A 12655-nucleotide genomic window follows, 5' to 3' on the forward strand; every position below is an offset into this window, starting at 1 on the left:
CCGTTTCGTACGGGACGCGAGGAGAGGTATTCAGAACCTGCCAACAGTCAACTGGAGTGTTAAGCTGGCACGACCAGAATTCTTTCATAACAGGTCCCTTTCCCGACTTCACAACCTAAGTCAGGGGAGGGACCCGCCGGGGTATCTGTTGCAACAGTCCACACTTATGTTCTACTGTTTGTGAATTTCCTAGTGCCCATTTCAATGCTGAATAGAATCCCACTAGTTTTCGGTCTATGGTTCTACTCAAGATCACCAGATGGTCCATGGACCAGCTTGTGAACCACTGCAATTGGAACAGAATTTGTGAACTACTCTACTCTGACAATAGGAACCGTCCCTGCTGAATTCGCTGTGTTGACTTAAAACCCTCTGTCCACCAGGAGATTTTTTTTTTAGGAGATGGAAACTTCCCCCCATCAAGTTCGAACCCCAAAGACCACCGCTGATTGCTCCTTGCCCCGGCAGCTCGAACACGGGACAGGACGAGTACGGAATAGGGAGCTGGTCGCGAGTTGGTGATGGAGATGGAAATTTTATTTTAAAAATGTGGAATCGGGAAATTGGGAAAGAAGACGAACCGGAGACTCGGGAAAGGGTGAAACTAAAATGGAACAAAAGTTGTAACAGGTTCTGCGTTTTTTTTTTCAATGCCGTGCTCATTTTTTCCAAACCTTTCCAATATCACTGAATATTAAAAATAATACAAGAATAAACTAATAAAATATAACAATAAAATTAACGTCACTGGCAGCAACAATCCTCTTGACAAAAAATGGATCACTGGCGATTTAGTGGCATCCGCTATCAACGTTTTCAACCAGTCAAACGTTTTCTACTCATTCCCAGCAACGTCTTCGTCACTCTGGGTCCTTCCCCAGGGCTTCCACGGGGTCCAAGGATGAGGGAGAGGAGTGGATGAATACAGAAACGGAATCAAGACTGACAGTGGATGGCAGAACAGATGAATGAAGATTCTGTTGCAAGAGAAAGGCGGAGTTTGCAATCTCAACTGTTTAAGGACGAGCCAGGATGTCGACGTGGAGGAGGGGGTTATCAATTTAACGGTAAGAAGGGACCCTCACACCTGATTAAAATCGCCTGAAACTGGCCGGAATAAGACCAAGGTGAGTTGTCCGTTCACTATTTAACTTAGGAAGACGAAAGTACAAACACACAAACACACACACACACACACACACACACACACACACACACACTTGTTGGTGTGGTGGTTAGTGTTGGCAGAACTCAACGCTGCAAACCCGTGATTCCGCCCCACTCAGGGCATGAGAGCTTCACAATACCGCAAGCCGTTACTATCCATCCTCAGCAAAGGGATGGATGTATGGTGTGTAAGGTCAAAGCATTACCCACAGATCGGACTGTACGAGCTTGGGGCTATCGTTCCGGAAAGGCAATGTCTGTCAATCACGAGTCTAGCACTTGATCCAAGATCATGGTGAAACACACACACACACACACACACACACACACACACACACACACACACACACACACACGAGCCTTCGTTTAATCACACTTTGACTTTTGGGAGTTTAAAATGTGGTCTTAATCTCCTTGACACAGCACCGGACGGTTATCTTTTCGTGAACGAAACCTCAACGTTTTTGTTTTTTATTTAATATAGTACCCTCACCTCTAAAACGTACATGCCACTGAATTTCAGAGACAGTTGCACTCTTTTTCTTGTCAGCAGTGGTGCCAACGACGGCTATCCACGCTTACCAACCTTGCCGAGATAACAAGTAGTAAGGCAGCGTGTTACTCTACATCTTTTGCACCAGGCATTTACGGAAGGGTTGGCCCTCCTGTAAAGTCACCCCTTGGCGGCCGTGACATGACCGCCCGTGGGCAGCCCTGAGCCGATTTTCAGTCGAGGTTTTTCCTTCCTGTCCTCACCTGTCACATACATTTCCCAACTCCTACCGTCATATTACACGTCTAGTCCTCCTTCCCCTCCCTCCTTTGCTCTCCTCCTTCCTCCTTCATTTCTATTTCCTTCTCTACATCCGTTCTCCAAAAACCATCCTCTCCCCACCCTCCTTCAGGTTGACATTACCGAAGTTTACTTTCTGGGTGTGGCTGCCACAAGCCGAAGGTTAGGGTACGCTTCGGTCTTCTCTTGGATTACGAGTGATATAGAATTTTTTTTCCACAATAGAAGACATACTTTTCTACTGGGCCATTACCTTAAATTAATATATTCATTTCTTAATAAACTTATCATGCAGGATCATTTACCTATCTAATTACATAACAAGAATTGTTGCATGATTTGCAACATTAATTAGGTGAATTCTGAAGTATTAGATATTTATGGCGGGCAGTGAATACGAGTATACGGGGTAGCATAAGTTTCATGTGAGTAGTATTTCTACTTATTTATTTATTCGTTTATTTATGAAAAGGAGGAATAGTCTCTATTAATAAGTGAATGATGCGTGCTGGTCCATAGGGGGTAGCAAAACTAATGCCGTCAATGCCCCAGACGAGGAGGAAAGGAAGGAAGAAGCAGAAGGAGTAGGAGGAAGACAAGGAATGTCAGAGGAGAAGGGTTAAAAGAGGATATAGGAAGAGTGGGTGATATGGAAGCTGAAAGGAAAATGGGAAAAGGCATCGACATCGACAATAAAGAAGGCGAATAAGTAGAAGAAAAGAAAAAGAAAAAAGAGGAAGATGAAGAAGAAGAAGAAGAGAATGTTACTGAAGACGAGTGCGATGGCATGAGAAAAGACGGAATCACGCGTGACGAGATGTGTAGCAGGAAAATAAAAAAGGGCTGAGGAAAACAAAAGTGAGACAGACGGAGACGAAAGAAAGACAAAGAGCACGAGGGCGTGGGGGGGGGGGCATCAAGGGAGCTACATGAGGATTCGGTTCAAGGATATGAAGAGGAAATGAACGTGACGATTAAGCAATGGTCCTCAGGGGTCTCACCGGCGCTTCTAGCCTGATGGACATGGACACGGCGGTGGAGAGAGGAGGGGGAGTGGGGAGGGCCACAAGAGGGGGGGGCGAAGACGGAACTTGAGGACAACGCTGAAGAAAGAGGGGGTGAGGATAGAAGAGTGGGAGAGGGGGAGGAAACTACGGGATGTTGGGGATGAGGGAATGGGTAATGGGGGAATGAGGAAGGGAAAGGGGGAAGGAGGAAAGTGGGAGGGGAGGAGGAGTACGTGCAAGAGGAGGAGGAGGAGAAGGAGGAGGAAGGAAAAATGTTCCGTGTGGTGGGTCACACAGGGAATGGGTGTGGATGGCATGAAAATTATTCACAAGGACGGAATTGGGCGTGGGAAGAGGTGGACAAGGAGGAAGAGGAAGAGGAGGAGGAAGGAGAGGGAGATGGAGAGGAAGAGGAGGAATAGGAGAAGGAAGGAGAGGGGAGGAAGATGAGGAAGAGGAGAGACAGGGAAAGAGGAAGAGAGAATGGAAGAGGAAGAAGAAGAGGAGGAGGAAGGGAAGGAAGGAGGAAGAGAGAGGAAGTGGAAGAAAGGATGATGAGGGAGAGGAAGAGGAAGAAGAGGAGGAAGGGGAGGATGAGAAGGAAGAAGAGGAGGGGTGGAATGAGAAAAAAAAGAGGAGGAAGGGGAGAAAGAGGAGGAGGAGAGAATGAGGAACAGGAGACCGAGAACGTGGAGGTAGACAGAGATGGAGTGTGTACAGCATATGGCCACATTATAAAGGAGGCTTGCTGTGGAGGAAAGAGGAGGCAACGGAAGAATGAAGAAAAGGAGGCAAGTGGAGGCAAGCGATGAGGAGGAGGGAGGAGGGAGGAGGGCTGTCATGGAGGAAAGCCAAGTTTCTAGCGATGGTAATACAAAGAATGACAAATGGACTGGAAAAGGATAGACAACAGAATATTTTTGATGCATTCATTCTCTCTCTCTCTTTCACAATCTTTTGGTATCTGTCGCCTATATCGCATTCGCTTCTTACATGGCTTCATCTTATTCGCAACATCAACCGCAGTGAATGCGCAGAAATATATGTCACATTAGGACGACGACGACGACGCCATTTGCCTCTGTTCGGTCGCCATGCCTCCTACTACTCTTCCGTTCCTCCTCTCTCTGCTGCATAATTACTAAACATGTCAGTCAGACTTCCGACGAATTTATTCTTCTTTGATCAAAACAAAACTTTTGGTGTATCTTCGTTATCCCAAGGTCGTGTTGTGTATTTAGTTGACAGTCTTACGATTTCATTCATTCTGTCACGCCAAGGAAGTGAGCTCCTTTGCATCTCGACAGAGAATCTGTGGATTGGATGATGCGATATTGTTTTTTATTGTAGTTACTGCCCTTATTGTTCTACTGTTGTTATCATTATTATTATTATCATTATTACCATTATTATTATTATCATTATTACCATTATTATTATTATTATACTATTATTATGTTGTTGTTGTGCAACTGCAAACGACAATTTTCTTTTTTTAACAAACGCGTCTTGAACGGCTGTTTACATTCTCACTGCCAACTTACCACTACCTTGACGTTGTTCTGGTCTCTCTTACCCTTGAAACTTAAACCGGCGCGTCTGTGAGTCCCTCGTTATTTAAATCTAATTCTGCCGAGTCCCACAAAAAATTATCTCATCGAGTTGCTTCCTCCAACTTACCGAATACCTACGAGGCGTGGAAGTTTTGCCAACGCTCATCTCATGGGTACGGTGGTGGTGGTGGTGGTGGTGATGGTAGTGGAAGAAAAGGAAGAAGAGGAGGCGGAAAGAGGGGATTTTTTTCTTTTTTCAAGTAGTTAATTTTTATGTTTTACACGTACGCGCGCGCCAATACACACACAAACACACTGACACGCATACACTGGTAAATGGATCGTGTACATATCATTACACTGTCATTCTACGGTTTCGTAGTCCTTCACTCATTATAGTAGGTAGTGACAGTATTTATAAATAAATAAAAAACAAAACAACTAAATAGAATATGAATACAATGAAGCGGCCAAACTAGTCTCAAAATCATTTGTCTGATTTTCATTTTATTATTATTATTTCTATTATCATCGTCATTATTATTATCATTATTATTATTTCTTTACAATTTAGCCTTCCAAGAATCTGGCGAGCGTTTGCGTGATGCATCACAATGCCCGTGTTTGACGAAACACGTGTGGACTGTACATGATTGATGGAGATGTTTTGTCAGCGATATCCTGCGTTTCTATTCTTCTTGACCAGCGTTTCCCAACCTGTGGGTGCTGAAATCAATTATAAGGGGTGCTGGGAAATAATGCACACAAAAATCACATTGATATATGTATCATTGATTACCTAGTTGTGCATATTTGACTTTTTCCATGCTATTTTATTTTTCTATTGTGTTCTTATTTCTTCTAAGGAATCAAGAACATAAATCATCAAGCAGTACACTTCACTTTCATTTATCCTTCTAATAACAACAAGATAGGGGTGCTGGACTGCTTAGACATGACAACAGGGGGTGCTATGGTCGGGAAACGCTGTTCTAGATGATGTCGCCAGTCATGAAGGAAGAAATTTAATGGAATCACATGAACGGAAAGGGGGACAACAGTAAAGAAATAATGATCAGGCTAATTTTTCTATTTATTTACCTTATTTATTGTTATCATTTTGTAGTGATCCCCACGGGTATCACTACAGCAGGGCTGCTGGAGTTGTTCGAAAATTCTATATAATCTAACTCTTATTATATTTAGTTGTAGAGAGAATTATGGGAGGGAAACGTGTGTGTGTGTGTGTGTGTGTGTGTGTGTGTGTGTGTGTGTGTGTGTGTGTGTTTATATTTGTTTATGTATATAATAAAGAGAGAGACAGAGAGAGAGTGAAGAGAGAGGGAAAGAGAACGAGAGAGGGGGAGAAGAGGAAGAGGGGGAGAAGATAGAGAGAGAGAGGGGGAGAAGAGAGAGAGAGAGAGAGAGAGAGAGAGAGAGAGAGAGAGAGGGGGGGAGAAGAGAGGGAGAGGGGGAGAATATACAGAGAGAGAGGGGGAGAAGAGGGGGGAGAAGAAAGAGAGAGAGGGGGAGAAGAGAGGGAGAGAGGGGGGAGAAGAAAGAGAGAGAGGGGAGAAGAAAGAGAGAGGGGGAGAAGAAAGAGGGAGGGGGAGAAGTGTGAGAGAGGGGGGGAAGAAAGAGAGAGAGAGTGGGAGAAGAAAGAGAGAGGAAGAGAGAGAGAGGGAGAAGAGAGAGAGAGAAAGAGAGAGAGAGAGAGGGGGGGGGTGAGAAGAGAGAAAGGGGGAAGAAGTGAGAGAGAGGAAGAGAAAAAAGAGAGAGGGGGAGGGGGAGAAGAGAGAGAGAGAGAGGAAGAGAAAAAAGAGAGAGGGGGAGGGGGAGAAGAGAGAGAGAGAGAGAGAGAGGGACAAAAAAGAGAGAGGGGGAGAAGAGAGAGGGGAGGAGAAAGAGAGGAGGGGAAGAGAGAGGGGGAGAAGATAGAGAGACAGAGGAAGAGAAAGAGAGAGAGAGAGAGAGAGAGATATGAGGGTGCAGGTGGGCGGGCCTGGTGCTTGGCACGGGCGTCGCGAGTCAAATTACAACTGGGGGAGGTGGGGAGGGGACTGGAGTGGGGGTGAGGGGGGTTGGGGGGATGGGACCCCTGGGGCGTCGCATCGCCGTTACGCCGATGCCTAAAGCCCGCGGTATCCGTCCCCCTCCCCAACCTTGCTTGTTTGCAGCAGCACCCCCCCCCCCCCGTGAATTCCCTGCTGGCAGTGCTCGGATTCCAATGATACCACATTCTTTTGTTTTCGTTTCATTTTATTTCGTTTTTTCTGTTTATTTATTTACATTTTTTTCAACAAGTTCATCTCTCCCTGGTCACAGTACGACACTTACACGATATAGGCCTCCTGTCGCTAGGCAACTGTTGTTATCTGATGCGTAAGTACTGCTTCGATATATAAAACAATACCCTAAACCCATGTACGCACATTAACACTTTCCTTCGCAATTGTCATTCTATTTCATCCAAACTGCCGTTGAACGATTTTTTTCGATTTCTTTATGCATTTTCAGTTTATAAATATCTAAAACTTTCAATAAAGTAACTCCCTAGTTCGACTGTCGCCAGGCCATTTTATTCAATGTGGCGAGTGAGTCCAAAGCAGCGAACAAGTCGATCCAAATCAACACCGTCTCCCCGCACCTCGACCTCTGGGCGAGTCAATATGTGACCCTTCCATACTGAGAATTGAACTGTGTGTGTGTGTGTAGGAGGGGGGGGGGAGATTACTCCTACCTCAGCTGAATGTGGAAGTAAAAAATATTAAATTATGTAAGTATCGGTAAAATTCCAGAATCACGCAAACACGGATATCTAACACGTTCTCCAATAGTTTCTAACCTAACCTAACGTAACCATTCCATATAAGAAATTTAGATCTTTCAAAAAAAAAAAAAAAAAAGTGAAAAATGTGGTTGCGTGATACTGGAATAAAAGTATTTTGAGTCCTCAAAATAGACCCGTAAAATGCGGTTGGTGTAATCCATAGAACTTATTTTGTCCAAACCACAGAGATTGTAATCGGATGAAGAACAAAGACGCAAGAAAAATGACGTCTCGTCAAGCGAACGCCACCGTTTTCAATAAAATCGTCCGCCGTCTGCCAGAATGAAAGAGGCGCGTCAGAATCTAGGTTACGTCGGCGCCGCCGGATGCGGCCAGATGACGGGCAAGCTCAACTAGTTTAATAAAATCGCCCGGCGACAACTAGAACTTGATATAACGAACACCATCTCCCCCCTGATTGGTTCAGATACTCTCATAATAATCTTTCGAGTCTAATAACTCATAAAGGAAACTGCTACACCCAACTACAAGCCAGACAGTGCGACACCGGATCTACTATACACAGTGACCGCCACTTACCCCGGCTATGTGGGCAGAGGTGATGGCCATTTGTCCTGGCATAGGTTCCTCGCAAACATTGTTTTCGCAAAAATCTTAATAACAGTATGGCGCTGGTTGATGATCCCCTTTTAACGACAGTTGCCATATCACATTTAAATGTTTTTATATCGTTTTGTTGTTAAATGCATATCTTTGTGACGACTGGTCGTTTCTGTTTCGTATTATTTGATTTGTTCTCGTACTGTTGCGTTATTCAGTTCTTGAAAGGACTTGGCAGCATTTGATATCTTGAAATGTCAAAAACCGACTTATCGACTACATTTTAAACAAAATCCATTTTTTTTTCTTTTGCATTTTTTCTTAGGAATCGTTGGGAATACACAAACAACTTTCACTTACCAACTGATGAAAAAAGAAGTACGTTATCATCAACCAAACATAATATACAGCAAATGCTCCATGAACAAGATCCACCCCACAGATTTAATCTTACATAAGTGGAATTACACTGTACGAAAACAGCAAAAGTAATGCTTTTCGTCTTACCATGTTTACACAAGACGTACGAATATGGTGGCTGATTTATAATAAGCGTGATATAGTCTCCCCTTTGCACAAACACAATAAAGACAATTTGACATAAATATAAGAAAAAATATCTAATTATTCGTTCGAATACCAGAACATACCAATTCCCAAAAACGAAATGTCTACATACATGTGATCTCTTCTTCAGAGTCCAAGAATCTATGCAAATGAGATTCATTTAATCTTGCAGAAGTAGTCAACGAGCAATTCAAACGAAGAGAAAACATGAATCGCATATTTGTGCATGTGTGTATACATGATACACACACACACACACACAGAGAGAGAGAGAGAGAGAGAGAGAGAGAGAGAGAGAGAGAGAGAGAGATAGAGAGAGAGCATTTTATAATTGTTTTATTGCTCACTTGTGCATATACATAATTGCAATACACAACGAAAATCCTATGAATAATACTTCACACACTAAATCTTCACAGTGATGTCAAAATCATATAAGTATAATCCATCTATCACATTACCTTCGTAGATGTGGATGATCTGCGGGTGCTGGACGGATGACATGATCTGGATTTCACGGCGGATGCGGATGAGGTCCTGCTCTGTTTCGATCTTGGCCTTCTTGATGGTCTTGATAGCAACCTGCGGGAAACGGAGTTCATCAGTGAACTTTGTATCACTCTGATTTTTCTAACTGACAACTCTTATGGACGCGTATGAAATAATAAATTCTATATAGATTGTGCCTCATAATTAATGAGATTTCATCATAATGAAATGATACCGGGACAATGGTATTTAGGGATTTATTTGCATAACAAGTATGATTCGGGACATTTGGCAGCAGTGGTCCAATTAGCCTTCGAACGATGGTCAGCATCCTGCAGTACTATTAATTTGGCAGGAGGGCGCATGCGGGTTGTCATTAGATAAGAGTGTAGGATTTCCTTCCTTTGTGATCACCAACGCCCACCCAGCGTCCCAAACCGAGCGAAGATTTTCTTCTCCACCATATTTTACATTCGTCATTCTTTGATTTGATTGAAATGTTATTTTTAATGAAAAGAAGAAATTATCAAAAACCTTGATTTAATTAAACAGATTCAACAAGTTTTAAAATTAATAGAACTGTGAAAAATCAAATATTTGGCGCGCGTCGTTGACAAATATATCGAATGACCTTTTCCGTTGCATCTTCAGTCGGAGTTATCTAGTGTGTTCGTACATTGTTTATTACTAACAAACAACAAATAAAATATAAAACAAAACAAAAATATCATTAAGTTAAATAAAAATACTCTAATTTGTCACACTAGTTTTCCTACAAGTTAATTATGAAACAAGACTTACTTTTGGCGATTTTCTATAAAAAAAAAATTGAAATATGATCGGGAATCTGGATGAACTTGTTACAAATCTTCAATATTTCTATACAAATATTAAAATTTCTAACAGAAACTTTAAAAGCACAAGTGAAAAAAATCACGATTAACACAAGCCAACACATAATGAGGCTCAAACTACCAAGGTCTAAAAGTAGGCAGAAAAACAAAGCGGAACACGATGAAATCCTTATTCGATTATCCGATCCCACATAATAAAGATATCTAAACTTATGCAATTATCCGGAGTTGTGACAAGGGCTATCCTCACAATGTTGGAAAAAATATGTACATACACACACACACACATGGGTATACTATACGCAATTGTAAAAAAAAAAACGCACACGGTAAGTATACATATCAATGTCGTATGAAAGCACGTGTATTTTGTTTGTATACACGCGCCTGATACTGGATTTCTTGGCCTGGTCGTGTTGCCAGGTGGTGGCAACTGCGGTTACGTAAGCAATGGAGAGCTGTTGATGACGTTTGGTGCAACGTGCAAGAATGCTGGACCGCAAGCAACAACCTCCCTCCTCCTCCTCCTCTCCTCCACCACCATGTTCACGTTCTACTTAAGTCCAACAATTGAATCTGATACAATTGTCCAAAACATCTTCATCAGCGTCTTTATCTCTTTCTTTTTCTCCAAAATCTCAGCTCTTTGAGGGATTGCTTCTTTTCCGGCTGAATAAAAATGTATGGCGTTTGCTTGAACAAAATTAACTTGTGCAGCGACATTGGTCAACTATGGTGACGTTTCCCAAAATTGAAAAAGAATCTTCTTACGTTAGCCAAAATAAACCCTAAAATATGGATTGCTATTTACAGTTCCTTAGCTCCGATGTCGCACCCTAAGCTGAATAAAATCGTTCAACATTAACGAGCATAAAGTCTGTGGTGCACACGTCACCATTGCGATGGGGCATATATATGTCAGTCTTAGCTTGGAGTAATGATTACTGTTCCCGAGGCCATATTGATATTTTACTTATTTGCTTATTTACTGTTATTTGTATTCATTACTCAATTTACTTATTTATCTATTTCATTAAATTGTTCGTTTACTTATTTATTTGTTCGTTTGCTTATCATTATTGTCTATTTATCTATTACTTCTGGGAAATACGATTTTTCATCTTTCAGACGACACGAGAACGTCCGAACACCACTGCATTTGTAAACACACTTAACTGCAATGAAATGATATAATTCCATTTTTTTTCTTTGACATTCAGGATGTGGGGGACGTGGAGGCAAATTAATTTTCCACCAAGTTAATCAACCTTTTCTCGGTTACTGGCTAATTCAAACCACGAGAAATATAACGTAGATTTGGCACTGGTGTGGGTAAAAATAATTTCCCCTACATTCAGCTAAATAAACACAACAAAACAATTGTAATGCCTGTTATTGTGTTATTTTGTTTTGTTTGTTTTTTTTTCTCATCAGAATACGTTGCTTAATGAGATTTCTGGTTCAACTGAGAATAATGTGTATACAACCTGATGCTCTACTGCAGGTTCGCCATTTCCCCTGAGGCACGATGCAGCCTCTGTACCTCAACACGATGTCTTGTCTTGTGTAGTGTCTAGTGTATCCTTCACCGTTTCCTGTAGTACCGGCATTCGTGGTACCTTCAGGATACCGATAATGCAAGTATCTTGTGGAGGCGATGCATTAGTATTTTTGGTGATTTAATTTAATTTTATCTTATTTATTTCTATATTCCTATTTTATCCTTTTTTTTTTTTTTTTTTTTTTAAGGGAGGGTATCTGGGTCGACTGGGATTCCGGTCGACGAAGATCCCGTTCAATCGACCCAAAATCAGCCCCTCAGCTGAATGAATTCGTTTGATATTAGCTATAACAAAAGTTTACATTTTAAATCACAGAAACAGTGTGCTTGTGTGTGGGATTTTTTTTTATCTTTCATAAAACGATGCGCGCACGAAAAACCAACTCATTTCAAACAATGACGTAATCATTTCGCAATTACGCTCTCACTGCCACACGTCGTTAGCGTGAATCATTTTCAAGTACAATGCGTCATTTCACGCTCGGTTGTACAATTGTCCTTTTGCCTAGCATACGATATTTTATTCTGGCTACCGCAAGGCTGTTTTATTTACCTGACTGGCACCCTTATTTCATATCACAAGGCTAGAAGCGTTGGTTAATCAAAACCCATATCAATTAACCTCTATTTCATTCAGTCGAGGGAGCATTCCCATACCACACGAGTTGAGGGACCCTGATGCAAAATAAACATTATTATTTTTTTTTTACTTTTTATATACACTGATCGTGCAGATGTAATAAAAATAAATCATAAGGGGCGTTTACAAATTCTTATTGTTACCGAAGGCGTAACAGAGGTCATGGTTGTCAATACCAGAAATATTGACAAAGTCGTTGCTGTCAATAAACAATGATCATGTATAAAGTTCCTTGAGAATCACGAATAGTTATTTCAGCCCTTCTATCTTTCGTTATTATTTTTTTTTGTATTATTACTTACATTATTATTATTATCATTATCATCATTATTATTGTTACTTATTAGTATTATTCACCGCTACACGTAATTTCTCAACAATGACAAATAGTGAAGGCAGTCACCACTGCAGAGCACTGCGCACTAGCCTAATGGTCCCTGGTCACGCAACCAACGTCCGTCCAGCGTTAGCCAGAATGAAGTATGTAATGTACGTGTCCACAGGCTACTCAGGACAGCCTCGTTGTTAAATGGACGCTCTCCAAGATGAATAACTTCGCCTGGCAGAAGTCAGAACGATCTGTGAACATCTTAATCGTAGCGTTGAGATTTGGATATAGTAATACTGTCACCA

The 12655-nt window shown here is 41.8% G+C and overlaps 1 protein-coding gene across 2 annotated transcripts in view; it reads right to left on the reverse strand.

The window, feature by feature from the left end:
- LOC143021681 (uncharacterized) overlaps nucleotides 1-12655 on the reverse strand; it is a 260489-nt gene that overhangs the window by 84485 nt on the left and 163349 nt on the right. For both annotated transcript variants that reach the window (XM_076179302.1, XM_076179304.1), the window contains exon 4: nucleotides 8940-9060. In XM_076179302.1, the coding sequence (XP_076035417.1) occupies nucleotides 8940-9060 (121 nt within the window). The remainder of the gene's footprint in view (nucleotides 1-8939; nucleotides 9061-12655) is intronic.

Source organism: Oratosquilla oratoria, chromosome 42, assembly GCF_046742065.1.
Source record: "Oratosquilla oratoria isolate Oo_2021 chromosome 42, ASM4674206v1, whole genome shotgun sequence".
Lineage (NCBI taxonomy): Eukaryota > Metazoa > Arthropoda > Malacostraca > Stomatopoda > Squillidae > Oratosquilla > Oratosquilla oratoria.